The 12517-nt window shown below is 40.7% G+C and overlaps 1 protein-coding gene across 2 annotated transcripts in view; it reads right to left on the bottom strand.

Annotated features, from left to right (window-relative positions):
* The window catches only part of ncanb (neurocan b), a 171153-nt gene that overhangs the window by 131348 nt on the left and 27288 nt on the right, over positions 1-12517 (bottom strand). For both annotated transcript variants that reach the window (XM_005920699.3, XM_005920698.3), the window contains exon 2: positions 4299-4381. In XM_005920699.3, the coding sequence (XP_005920761.1) occupies positions 4299-4371 (73 nt within the window). In that variant the 5' untranslated portion in view covers positions 4372-4381. The remainder of the gene's footprint in view (positions 1-4298; positions 4382-12517) is intronic.

The following is a 12517-nucleotide window of genomic DNA, read 5'->3' as shown; positions in this document are numbered from 1 at the left end:
AGAGCAGATCTGATGCTATGTACTGTATAATGTAAATTAAACGAAGGGCTGGTTTCCTCATTTTTCCATGGTGTTTGATCAGTGGTGTGTGTTTCACTGCAGTGCAGCTGCACTACCCCTACAGGAAGTACACAGTCTCATCTGCAGAGACGCACACTGTAAATATACAAAGTTACACAAACAGTTGGATCTTCTAAACCAAAGACAGTCAAAGACACACTAAGTTTTCTGTGTATGTGTGTATGTGTGTGTGTCTGTGTCCCTGCACATTCATGTCACCTCTCTAAGCACACCAGATCTGCCAGGCGGACATCATGCAGGGTTTGGAATTAATGTCTTCTTGCTGACATTCTCTCTCATGATATCTTCCACCAAAACATCCCTTCAACTCCCACTTGTTTCCAGGAGTCCTCCTCAGCTTCTTGATGTTTTCTTTCCTATTGTGCTCTCATCTTTCTTCTCCATCCATTGGGTATTTTGTGCTCTTATTATATACCACCTATGCTTTTCTGCTTAACCGACTTCTTTCTCTCTTAACGCCTGCTCCTCATTTTTCTCAGTTTGGCTTTTCTTCATATAAATCCTAATCCTATTTCAAAGCTAGACTAAAATTAATGAAAAGTAGCCTTTGGAAACAAAACCTAATGTGACAGACAGGAGAATGTACACATGCACTAATTGCAAATTCCTGTCTTACTTAATTAACAGCAGCCATATGCAGACATGTATTTTGTTATGTTCCTGATTTGTAAAATGTATCCTCTGCAAAAGGATTTCTTTTTCACAAACTGTTTCTGCCACTTGACATGTCACACTAATGAGCAGCATTTTGCATTTTAGCTGCTTTATGTCTCTGCCAGAGATGTGTGCTAATGTTACCAGTTGTGCGAAGGAAAAAAGATTTACAGACGGAAGATAGGGCGAATCCACAGTCTTAGCGAAAACAAGACAGAACAGATGAGACAAATCAGGAAAACATTTCTGATATTTAGACTGAACTGAAGCTGTGCTATGTAACAGGAATATACAATGTGGCTATACAATAAAGTTAAGATTATGCTCAGTTTGATATACTGGCTGAAATGAATGGCGGACTGACGTTGCGTCTCAGACATTTATTCCTTCCTCTAAATGTCACCTGCAGAAATCTTTCTACTTGAATCTTAACAGATATTTTATCTGCTTGTAACTAAACGCAGACAGTCGGTGCTTTGTTGAGCAAGTCAGCCTTCTAAATGATCACACTGCAGCAGAAAGCAGAGTTTGCAACAATCAGATCAAGTGGGAAAGAATAACTGTGACTTGTGTTCGAAACTATAATAGTGTTCAAACAGCCAGAGTTTGGATTAAAGATGGATTTATTTTGTGCTGTGAAATTTGCAGGGTGGGAATTTATCTAATGCATGTCTGTTATAATTAAGCCTTGATAAATTAACACAGTGCTTATTGACCTGGTTAGAGCCAGGCAAGTTTTTTTCTGTACAAGAAGCATAATCATAAAAGGCAAAAACATATATGATCTAAATGTGACCAATCACTTCTTCAAGGCAACCTTCCTATGCAATTCTGGACTGCTTATAGTGCTGCTGCTATTTTCAGACTGCTCTCTAGGGTCTGGTTTTGAAAAGCTCTAATTTAACAGTCCTATCCTGAACCAGGCATGTGGTCTGAATACAGTTAAAGCCACGTGAGGGTAGGTTTGAGGCACAGCCTGCAAGAGTACCACTTCTACTAATGTTAATGTACACCAGTACTTTAGGAGTGTGAGCGAGATAAAAGACAAAACAACGTTACCAAACATGGCACCCCAATTGACGCAGCTCAAGGCTCACATTTCCCAAAAGAGGGCACTGTAGAAAAGAAGGAATATGGGAATGTGGAGGCATTTTGGCTGTTTAATGTCCAGCGTTGAAAAAGACTATCATACACAGCAAACTGTGTCACTCCACAAATTGTTCTTACCATCTGAACCAGTGCCATCCTCTAGCGCTCGTGCAATGCAGGACTTGACAGTGCCAGACACTCTCTCCCATGCCTTGCCTTACCATGAAAGCAACAGCTCAACTTATTGCACAAGTCACGATGCCAGCAAGCAACAATCAAATCAAACAAATCAATTTAAGCGGGTGATTAAAGTAAATGACCCTCGTTACCAACTCCCTGGGTATTTTGTGATCAGGTATATTCCCCCATACCTACTGTAATCTTAAATCATGCCTTAAATCCTTTCTAAATCTGACTACATGCTTTGTCTCCTCCGCCTTCCTAGGTGACAGTTATTAACCCTCTCACTGTAGCTCTCTGTGCCTGAGCTGACTTTTACCAGGCCATGTCAGGCTTCACACTAACTTCCCTGAGGCTGCTGCCATGACTAATTTTGGACCTTCTGAGGCATAATGATACCTTTATCTTGCTTGGCACACTGCCGACATTTAAAAATTCATAAACATGCATATATACAAGTATATCAGCATTTGTACAGGAGTGCAAGGCAAGCTCACACTATCGCCAACACACAGACAGACACATGTGCAAAAAGCTCACACCTAATCTGTTCCTTCCCCACCATCTTTCCATTTCAGGGCTGTCAAGCAAAGTGTCACAGGGTGAGCTTTAGTGCCACCCCTCCCAGTAGTCCCCTACCATTGACTATTTCCAGAGCCACTCAAGTGGAAAAAAGCACAAAATGCAAGGAGGAAAAAAAGAAAGCGAGAACAGGCGATGTTGATGGCCTCAAAAACTCCTCCAAAACTCCAAAACAGAAGCAGGGAGTGTCTTCTCGCATGACATACACACTCTGAATTGTCACGAGTGTGTTATCAGACTCCTTGGAGATGCTCTGTGTGTGTGCGGGCTACAGTTCTCTGTAAGTTGGCTGCAACTACCTGGCAGATGTAACCTGAGGCTTTCACACAAACAAATACACACAGAGAAAGACAGAAGAGTTGGCTGCATTTTCATCATCTCTCTGCTGTGGAATCAGAGCCCTGAGTCACAGAAAGGCCCTGCTGCCAGGACAGTAGATTTTTTTTTCTTGCACAGAAGGCAGAAACAATGCAATACACTGAGCAGACGGTTGGGGAGGCCACTGAGAGCAGTGAGGGGGCGTGCAGTCTGTCCTACATACACACCAGCACATGCAGATACACACAGATACACAGCAGGAGTGTACAAGGAGAGTTTGGAGAGGGCAAAGAAGTACCGTGGGTTGTAGATCCTTGTATTGCATACTGTGTCCTTGTAATGGACAGATAACACTACTAAACAGACAGATAAGATAGCAGTTAACCAGATTAGGCGTACAGGCTGACAAGACTTAGAGTTCTGTCTTAACTGTATGGATGATTTCTTTTCATACACCCAATTACATGTTTCTCTGTCACGATGTCCTTTTCTCATCCAAATCAAAGGTTTAGTGAGTCAGTAAAACAAACATTCAAAAGTTTGGCTAACTCGCTGACACATAATGAGAGGATTAGGATCGTAAAGTCCAGCTTTTGAGCCCAATCAAAGAAAAGTTTAATGAGCTCTGCAAATTTATATTAGAAATAAATATCTCAGAGACTTATCAAATCTCAATCAAAATCATTTCAGTCTCTCTAAAATGGCTGAGAGGGTGAAAGCGAGCTTCGGAGATCTCAGATGTGATTTCTGTTGTACTTCTCATCCTTTCAAGCTCCTCTTGAATGAGCCATTGGGGTAATTACGAGCAGATGAAATGAAAGTAAGTGGGCTGGTGGTGAAGGTCTGCCAAGCATTCACATCGTGAGCGCGGCTACAGAATTAGAGGGAAATGGACACACTGACAAAGAAAATGTCAGCACGACCGAGAAGAGCTAATGAGAAATGTAAAGAGATGTGGTTTTTTAATCTCCTTGAAGATAGCTGCGGAGGGTTACTGCTCACAACACGCAATATTTCACAAATTGGCCACATCTAAATGACTATAGCTATTATCCATATTATATTGTCCTTAATTGGCACAGCTAGCCATTATCAGCTACTGCTAAGAAACAAAAGATATAAAACTCGGATATAACTTCTGGGTCAGAAAAGTGAGGCAAGAGTGGTCTGTGTATCAGAGAACCTAAATCTTGTGATTTAATTGTTTATAATTAATCTAATGCACACTGTAGAATCATACACGTAAGAGAAAATTTGTAGAAACTTCAGCTTCTGGGAAGATTTCCGAGACACTGGTTTAATGGCTATGTGTGCAGATGGTTATCAGAAAGTTCTGTATTACATGCACTCTAGGTCAGACGATGGGGACTGCCCACAGTTTAATGAGGACTCACCCCAGACCGCAGTTTGAAGCAGAAGGAGGGCCAGCAGGAGCTGCGGTCCACAAACAGGCAGTAAGCCCTGCATCCTGCTGCACCTGGAGACAGAGATGAAGAGAGAGGGAGGAAATGTGAGTACACAAAGGAAACTGTAATCAACACATTGCCCTTGTGAAGTTCTTCTAATACACAAGACATGCTTGGATGAGTCATCATTAATAATTCCTTTTCAAGGGATTTTTTCCCCCCCCTGTTGCTCAGTGAAGGCCTTAGGACACACATACAGTTCATTCTTCAGTTTAATTTGCTGTTTCGTAATGTGGGTGGGATAAAGTCTTCTGAAGCCTTTTCAGACAATGGTGATTAAAGGCTTTTAAAGGCTATGTAATAAATACCTCGACTTGATGTGACCATTGTGCTTAATCCTTTTGAAGTACAATAAAGAAATAGACGATTATCTTTACACTTCACAAATAGCTATTGCTCAGAATTAAATGTACAGGCTGAGATTTACCTTTTATCTTTAAATCTATCCCAATATGTGCTTCTTTCTCAGAATATTTCATGGCATAAATTTTCACCTTATATCCAAGCTCTCAAAAACCATGCCATACCATCTTTGCGCACTAAGCCATCAACCAACTGGCAATAGCTGAGATGAAAATTCTGGTAAAAAATATTAACTATATAATGTGCCTAATGGCTTGCTTGATATAGCAAGCTGTTCAAAGGTTTAATGGAGGGGGGAAAAGCAAAAGAGACTTTTTGGGAAAAATGCTGAAGAAGAGGAAGAGATGCTGATGGATTTCAAGAATAAAAATAGATAGATAAGGATACTAGAGCCAAATCTAACATGATGGACCTCTGGGTTCGCTTGTTCCACACTGCCTGCTGAAAACTCTTCTGAATCAAAGCAGGATCGAGTCTGCCACATTCAACAAAAAAAGCTATGTATTTGAGAGGTAGGTTGACAGGAGGTGTCTATGGAATGTCTGTATAAGTTTATCTGGAAAACATTTTTTAAATAACTAGGGATATTTGTGACTTACACCGATGCTGGCTTAGCTTTCACTTTAAAATTCAAGGAGTATAGGAAATAAAACATGCTGATAATGACTACCCAATGCCAGTGTACATCACAGGACTGAATATTTTTTCTCTCTTCCCAAGATCTTTGCAACCTTTTGTATTTTTCATCGTAGTTGTCCGAGAGTTTACAGCAGCCAACAAGCAAACAAGAGATGGACGACCATACAAACAAGGCTCAAGTAGCACTATTATCTGAGCATTTATTTATGTATATGTGACTATAACATAATGTCTTTAAGTCACAAAAGCAAGGGGATGGAGACCAAATGAGGTAAGTCGGCCTCCTGCTGTTGGGTCCCGGGTGTAAATAATGAGTATGGCATCTCTGGAGACATGGCAGTGGGGCCTGAGGGCAGGAGAGGAGCTGGGTGGGAGGGATGGAGGAGGATTTAGTGGCTGGTCGCAGAGATGCAGGACATAGATAACCAGTGTCAGTTACGGCAGCGCTGGTCTCTCTGACTCAATCTCAACGTTACAGCCAAGGACAAAAACACTGACCTCATACCAAATACATATGCTCTGGAACAGCTCAATGTCCACGGTGGCAGCACACGTCAAAACAGCAAGTTTGCAAAAAGAACATTTTTGAAGCTGAACCTTTGTAAAATCCTGCTTGATAGCAAATGGTTAAGGCAAATAAATGCAGCTATTTTACAAAACTCTCTGAAAGTAATTATTAAAAGCCTGTAATGCAGCCTTAATTATGTGCAGGACAGGCATGACATCACAATACAAGTTGAATTTAACTGAACTAATCTGTTTTTTCTTCTTCTTTATTTTTTGTTTTTAGAAACGCTAGATCAGTATCAGGTATTTAATTTCAACTTTCATGAGAATATACACAGAAGACTCTGCAAGTCCAAACAGCATGTATTAAAAGTCTATCTTAATTGCTATTTTGGCTCGGTGCTGTATTTTCTAACATTCTGAACTTTTTTAATTAATTCTAAAATAAAAGCATATTGTTTTCAAAATTGCTTAAGTAATTACACAGTCACAGTTTAAGCTTCTGCCACAACAGGTCATCTGCCTCCATCTCACCCTATCTCTTGCATCCTCTTCATGTATACTGAGCCACATCTTCCTCCAGTGCATTCATGAATCTTCCTTTCCACCTCTGTTCCTTCTGTCTTGCAGCTCCATATTCATCATAGTTTGATATTGTGCTTTATTTTCCTTCGCTGGTTGCTAGGTTTGACTCTTTCTTATGTCTTTCCCTCCTCAGTTTATCAAAGCTGTTAATCATTAGCAGCTACTCATGTGCACTCTCCGGTCACAGTTTTGTTTACATGACCAACCAATTTCATCGCTTCCTTTTATTTTACCCAACCATCATCTCTACATTTAGTCTACTATCCATCGTTCCTTCACTTTTTTCATGGTGTTTGCTTTTCATTCCCTTTGCATTTAAAATTTAAGGCCTCCACAAAGCTATAGTAAATAAAAAGTACAACATTTTATCTTAGTATGCCCTTTTCTGCAAATTGTGTATTAAACTCTTCCAGGACAACGGTAATGCTTTGCATTGGTACATCACACCTTTCTATCAACCTCTGTGCCCTCCTCTCTCCTCTTCTCTCCTCTTTTGTGATGCAAGGTTATCTCTTGTATATCCACAATAGGACTATGGCTGTTACAAGGATTCTAGGACAATGTTGTATAAGTGAGAGCGGTTTTCTACATCTGTATTCTAAGTGCTTTCTACAAAGTATGTTCCAGACAACATGCTGAGACTGTCCTTTGAAAACATCAGCTCACTTGAGTCAGACCTGACATTAAACTCCCACATCGAGTCTAAATTCAGCAGCGTAAATTCTCCATCAGGAGTTTGGGGGATGCAAGAAAAATATTCTGATCCATGTGAATTTGGCTCCCTTCTTGGCTCCACATTTATATATTAAACTCGGGCAAATTCCAGTCAGAATCAGGGCTGTTTAATTACTAAATAGGTGCAGCAGAGTTCACTATGTATGGAGCCTGAATATTAGCTGGTCTGATAGTTAAATATTAAAGACGTTCTGCTCCACTCTTCATTTTTGAACTATAATCCTGCAACATAATATACCATTTAACTGGCTCTGCCTCACAAGAATCATACCATACATGTTGATGTAGATTTTTGATCAGCTTAGGTCTTTTATCTTGTACCAATTTTCTGATCCTACCAGTAGCACGTGCTTTTTATGTATCACCTGTGGATGGACTCTTCAGTATGCTTACCACTGACATCAGAGTAGGCAAACCATATAAGATCTGGTAGCAATATTTTTATTTAAGTCTACTTTTATTCTACTTCTACTTCTTTACTATTCGACTTCTTTTATTTAAGTCTCTATTTAAGTCACTGCTAACTGACTAGAAATGAGAATCAGTTAACTATCCTGTGCAGCTGACATTAAGCTCCATTGTGCAGTAAATTGTAAGGATGTGGCAACATATTGTCGAAACATTCATAAAGGAAGATATCCACTTTGTTGACACCAACTGAAAAATTAGATTACAATTGCTGTGTCACATCATTTTGTGCTGAGTACATGTTAAGAGATGCTGAGAAACTGAAAGACTAAAAGAGTTCAGCTACTTTTAATATTATTTTTTTCCCAGCAAGAAAGGAGAATAAATGACAACAAGTCAATGAAGCTTTATTTTTTGAACTATGTGACTTGAATATGTTATATGAGATCACAGACAGGAAGTAACAAATCTAGCATAAGAACCTACAAATACTACCTTTACCGCCCAGCCCCTCATCTATACAGCCTCAAAGCTGACGCTTCACTTATCTAGGTCCCCCCTAATATAAGTGTGAAGTGGATCGGGTGAATAGCTAATGAGATATGCAAAGAAAATAAAGGCAGAAAAACATACAGAGATTCCTTGATTTATTAATGCTATTAGAAAGTCTTCCAACCGAAGCTGACTAATCGCAACTGAAAGTCAGTATGATCTCTCCTGCTGTGTGGTAATATCAGCAGGAAAGATTCAGCCAGATCTCAGCATGTCAGAGATGTGCCCTGTTCCCCACCATGCCTGTCACAGATACTGTAGATAAGACAGACAGCTAGATGGTTACAGACAGACAGACAAAAATACAGAGACATCCTGAAAGATACAGAGCCAAGATGTCGCATTTTCCTTTCAGTTCTAAAGACCTTGGTCCAACCTCAGCCTTTCATGGATGATGACTTGCTCAATCCATCTGTCGTTCCATCTTAATCTCACCTTCTACCTTTTTCTGTCTATCTATATTTGGATAAAATTAGCTGCCAGTCTACGTCTGCCACCATCTTTACCCGTGGCTCAAAGAAGTCTTTTTTGGTGTGTGTTTTTCTCACACGCAAGTTTGATCTTGCTTCATTTATTTGCTTTTCTCAAATTGTCGCAACACTCTTTCCTCGCCATGCTGCATTATTAAGGAGGCACATTAATCACTCGGGCTGCCTGTCACTCCATCGCCACGCACTTCTGTTGTCCCCGCAGCACACATGCACACACATTCACGCACACATTAATGCTGGTTTCACAGGGGGAGTTAGTCCCATCAGTGTCTGTGTATAAGTCCCTTAGAGTGAAAAATGAGGCTACCCTTCGAGTGACAAAGGGCTGTTTTCCTTCCAGGAGGATATTACCAAGGTTTTAGCAAGCAACCTGTCACGCTGTGTCATACATAAATGGCTTTAGCACTTCACATTTTCTGCACAAAAGGGGACTGTTCTGTGTTTGCACCTGTCTTGAAGCATGTGTTATCCTTGGGTGGGTTTCTTTTGTTGCTGGCGAGCTACAGCATGAAACACCTAAATAAAAACAATGGCTGAGTGGGTGGCTATATTCCAGCTTATAAAACCTGTATGAGGCAAAACAGCAGGACCGTACGGCTGTTCAGACAAAAAAAAAAAGAATGAAAGAAAAAAGGAACATATACTGTGTGCTGGAAGAGAATAAGTTGTACAGCTGACAATTGAGATGACTCATTGATAACTCCTCAATTACCATCCAAATTGAGAGAGGAAGAAAAATGGGCAGGTAGCTGAAATAAAAGCGAAAGGAAGTGAGGTAAACAAAGTGTGAAAAGGCACAGAGAAACAAAAACGGTACTGAGAAAGCCAAGGCTTATTTCAGCCCAACTCAAATGCCAAGCCTGAGTGGATGAGAGGGGAACTTGAATCTTAAGCAGCCATAAATTTCCCCTGATGCTTTGCTATGCCTGCACTCTCTGTATATGCTTGGAAGGGAACAGAAGCTCATAGACCAGGGTGAGGGAATATGGCAAGACTCCCAAAACGCAAAAGTTGCCATGAGATTAAGAAACCACCATATGGGCTTAGACACACAGGTTAACTCAGAGACAGGTTTATTCCATCTCTCTCTCTCTCTCTCTCTCTCTCTCTCACACACACACACACACGCATGTATGCATGCCAACAGTGCAAACACAGGCAATAAAATTTTCCTTAGAACCTGAAAGTCTGAAGAAGGCACTGTTTATGAGGGAGGAGAACTGATCTGCATTAAAATGAAGCCTGGAATATTATGAACACTGAATAAGTAATGTTTAAAATACCTATGGGAATGTGGATATACCTGTGTGCTAAGAGTGTGAATGAAGTGTGGATGACATGAACAGATGCTTGCTCGCACGCACTCGAATGCAGACATGCACTTGATATAAACTCATTAGTGCATACACCTGCGCATACATCTCAACTCAGGACACACTTGAATGCTTTTTGTAGATAATTTGTGCCTTTTTTTTTTTAAACAAAGAGTTTCATGCTTTTGTTTTTCTTATTGTTCGCTTTTCTTTTGATATTGCAAGTGAGGCATTTTATTTTACAAAGAACTCTGTAATTGTTATATTTAAAGGTCCCACACGAATGCAGATTATTTTTTAATAGGCTCTGTAGGACATGAATGAGGAGCTCCTCGTACTCACATGAAAAGGTGCAGTTAATCAGGAGTTGGGACAAGAGGGACAGAGGGATAAAAGCCATGAAGGAAGAGGGAATAAAAAGCAAGGATGAGACTGCGCTTCCTCCACCATTGTGTGCCTCAGAGCTAAAAAGTGTTGTCAATTACTGTGTTTTACTGCACAAAACTGCGTGCGCACACTTACCCAAACCCAGACAGGTGTTTTTATCAAGTCCATTTGTCTGTCTGAATGTTTGCATTTAGATGCTTTTCTGCTGCGATTCCTCAAATTTTCAATAAACACGATGGTCTGAGTGGCAAAGGACAGGTTAAAAAAAAGAGAAAGAGCTTCTATGCTATAGAAAGCAGGGCTGACACTGCTGAGCACCCTGATGGTGCCGAGTGGGAATAGGCTTCAGGGCTGCCCAGAACCATACAGAAAGCCATTACTTACAGCTGAAAGCCACCCTGGTCTCCCTCATTCATACAGCGCACCCACACACAAGCCACCACAACCCGAGCTCCTGTTAAAGAGTCAGCTGGAAGTGGAATATCTCCCATTACTTTCTCTAAAACATATTACCTTGCTCTCTGTGGCCAGAAAAGGCGAGCTCATCCTACATGTCAATAAAAAAGGGCAAGAGTGAATGATAGAAAGAGAAAGGTAACGAACAGAGAGAGGGAGGAACAGAGTGAGAGATTCTCCTGAAAAATGAGGTGACAGAAAGCTTTTTATGTGCGGGAAGGGTGGCCAGGCAATTTTCAAATGTCTGAGGCTTCTCATTGGTCTGCCTGCAAAGCCACTTTATATGGTGGCAAATGTTAAACTTGTTCTGGTGACATCAAGGTCCCCTTGGCCGCCTACTTGTCTTCGCCTGGAATAGTAAATGTAGCTTGAGGCAGGGTGTAGGAAAGAAATGGTTTCAACACCTTGAACACGAGAGGCAAAGTTGCATCTGCCGTCAGGGCTTGTTTAGACTATCTATCTATCTATTTATCTATATAAACCATCCTCCTCTCAATATAGCTACTAAACACAGGCTCAAACATATTTTGTATACCACTGTACATGGCGGTGCTGAAAGGATGTTATCAGTTTATTACAGCAGGTCTTGGAGAAGGACATACTTCTCTGGGAAAGCTGCCAAGACTTTTCCTCTCTTTACTTCTTTCACTCTCTTATTCTCTCTTTTCTACATTGTTTCTTCTCTGTCATCTGACTCCAGCTCGTACGTCTTTGTGTTTCCTCTCTCAATTTGTCCCTTTTTTGGTCTGTTTTCAGGATCCAGGGACGAATGGGATACAGTAAATCCAGGATGTTGACTGCAGGTTGTAAAGACTCCTCAGTTAATCAATGTCAGCGGAGCAGCGGCACTAAATCATGCTGAGGCAAAGGCCAAGGAGCTGGTCAGTAAACCAGCACTATCAACTGTGCACCAGATTCTCCCATTAGAATAAATAGAGCAGCAGTCTACAGATCAGCACAATCATACAGTATGTACAGTAGCATGAGTTGACTCGAGTTTTGCTTTTCAACCACCACACCACAGGCATGATGGGTTACAGAAAAGGGTGGCTGGTGTATTCTCCTCTATTTTTAGTATTGTGACATGATGCAATGCTATCAAATCTGCAAAAGTATGCAATGCATATGAAGAGTTGTGGAGCAAAATTAGCTGCACTGAGAATAAATTAGATCATTTTAGATGTGATTTTCTCATCTGATCAATATTCATATCAATACTCTGATAATTATTCCTGTGATACACATTTATTAAAGTTTAGGATTTTAATGAACTAAACCCAGTACTGCCATCACAGTTGTTTCAGTTGTCTATGATGGATGAGTTTGAATACTCCATCCTTCCTCCCTTGGTGATACACATGCTCCTTCTCCTTCCTTCATTCCTCCACCTCCCTCATCATGCAAGTCAGCCACACAGAGAGAGCAGACTAATTAACAGAGGGATGAGAGCTGCCTGTCGTTTAGGGACTTATCTAATTGTCCCTTGTATTTTCAAAAGGAAGCTGAGAAGCCATTCTGGGAGGGTTGACCAAAATAAGAGAAATATTTATATAGAAACACCCCAGTATGACACAAAATCGGTGTATGTGTGTGTGTGTACGCAAGATCCATATAATCCACTTTTATATTTTTCATTAAACCATATCACAATTAACACACTGAGAAGACTATGCATAGGTGGTCTCTCTCTCTCTCTCTCTCTCTCTCTCTC

Source organism: Haplochromis burtoni, unplaced genomic scaffold (genome assembly GCF_018398535.1).
Source record: "Haplochromis burtoni strain Fernald_Lab_line unplaced genomic scaffold, NCSU_Asbu1 Contig_42, whole genome shotgun sequence".
Classification (NCBI taxonomy): Eukaryota; Metazoa; Chordata; class Actinopteri; order Cichliformes; family Cichlidae; genus Haplochromis; species Haplochromis burtoni.
The sequence above is the reverse complement of the archived record's forward strand: the minus strand, read 5'-3'. Positions and strand labels throughout refer to the sequence as shown.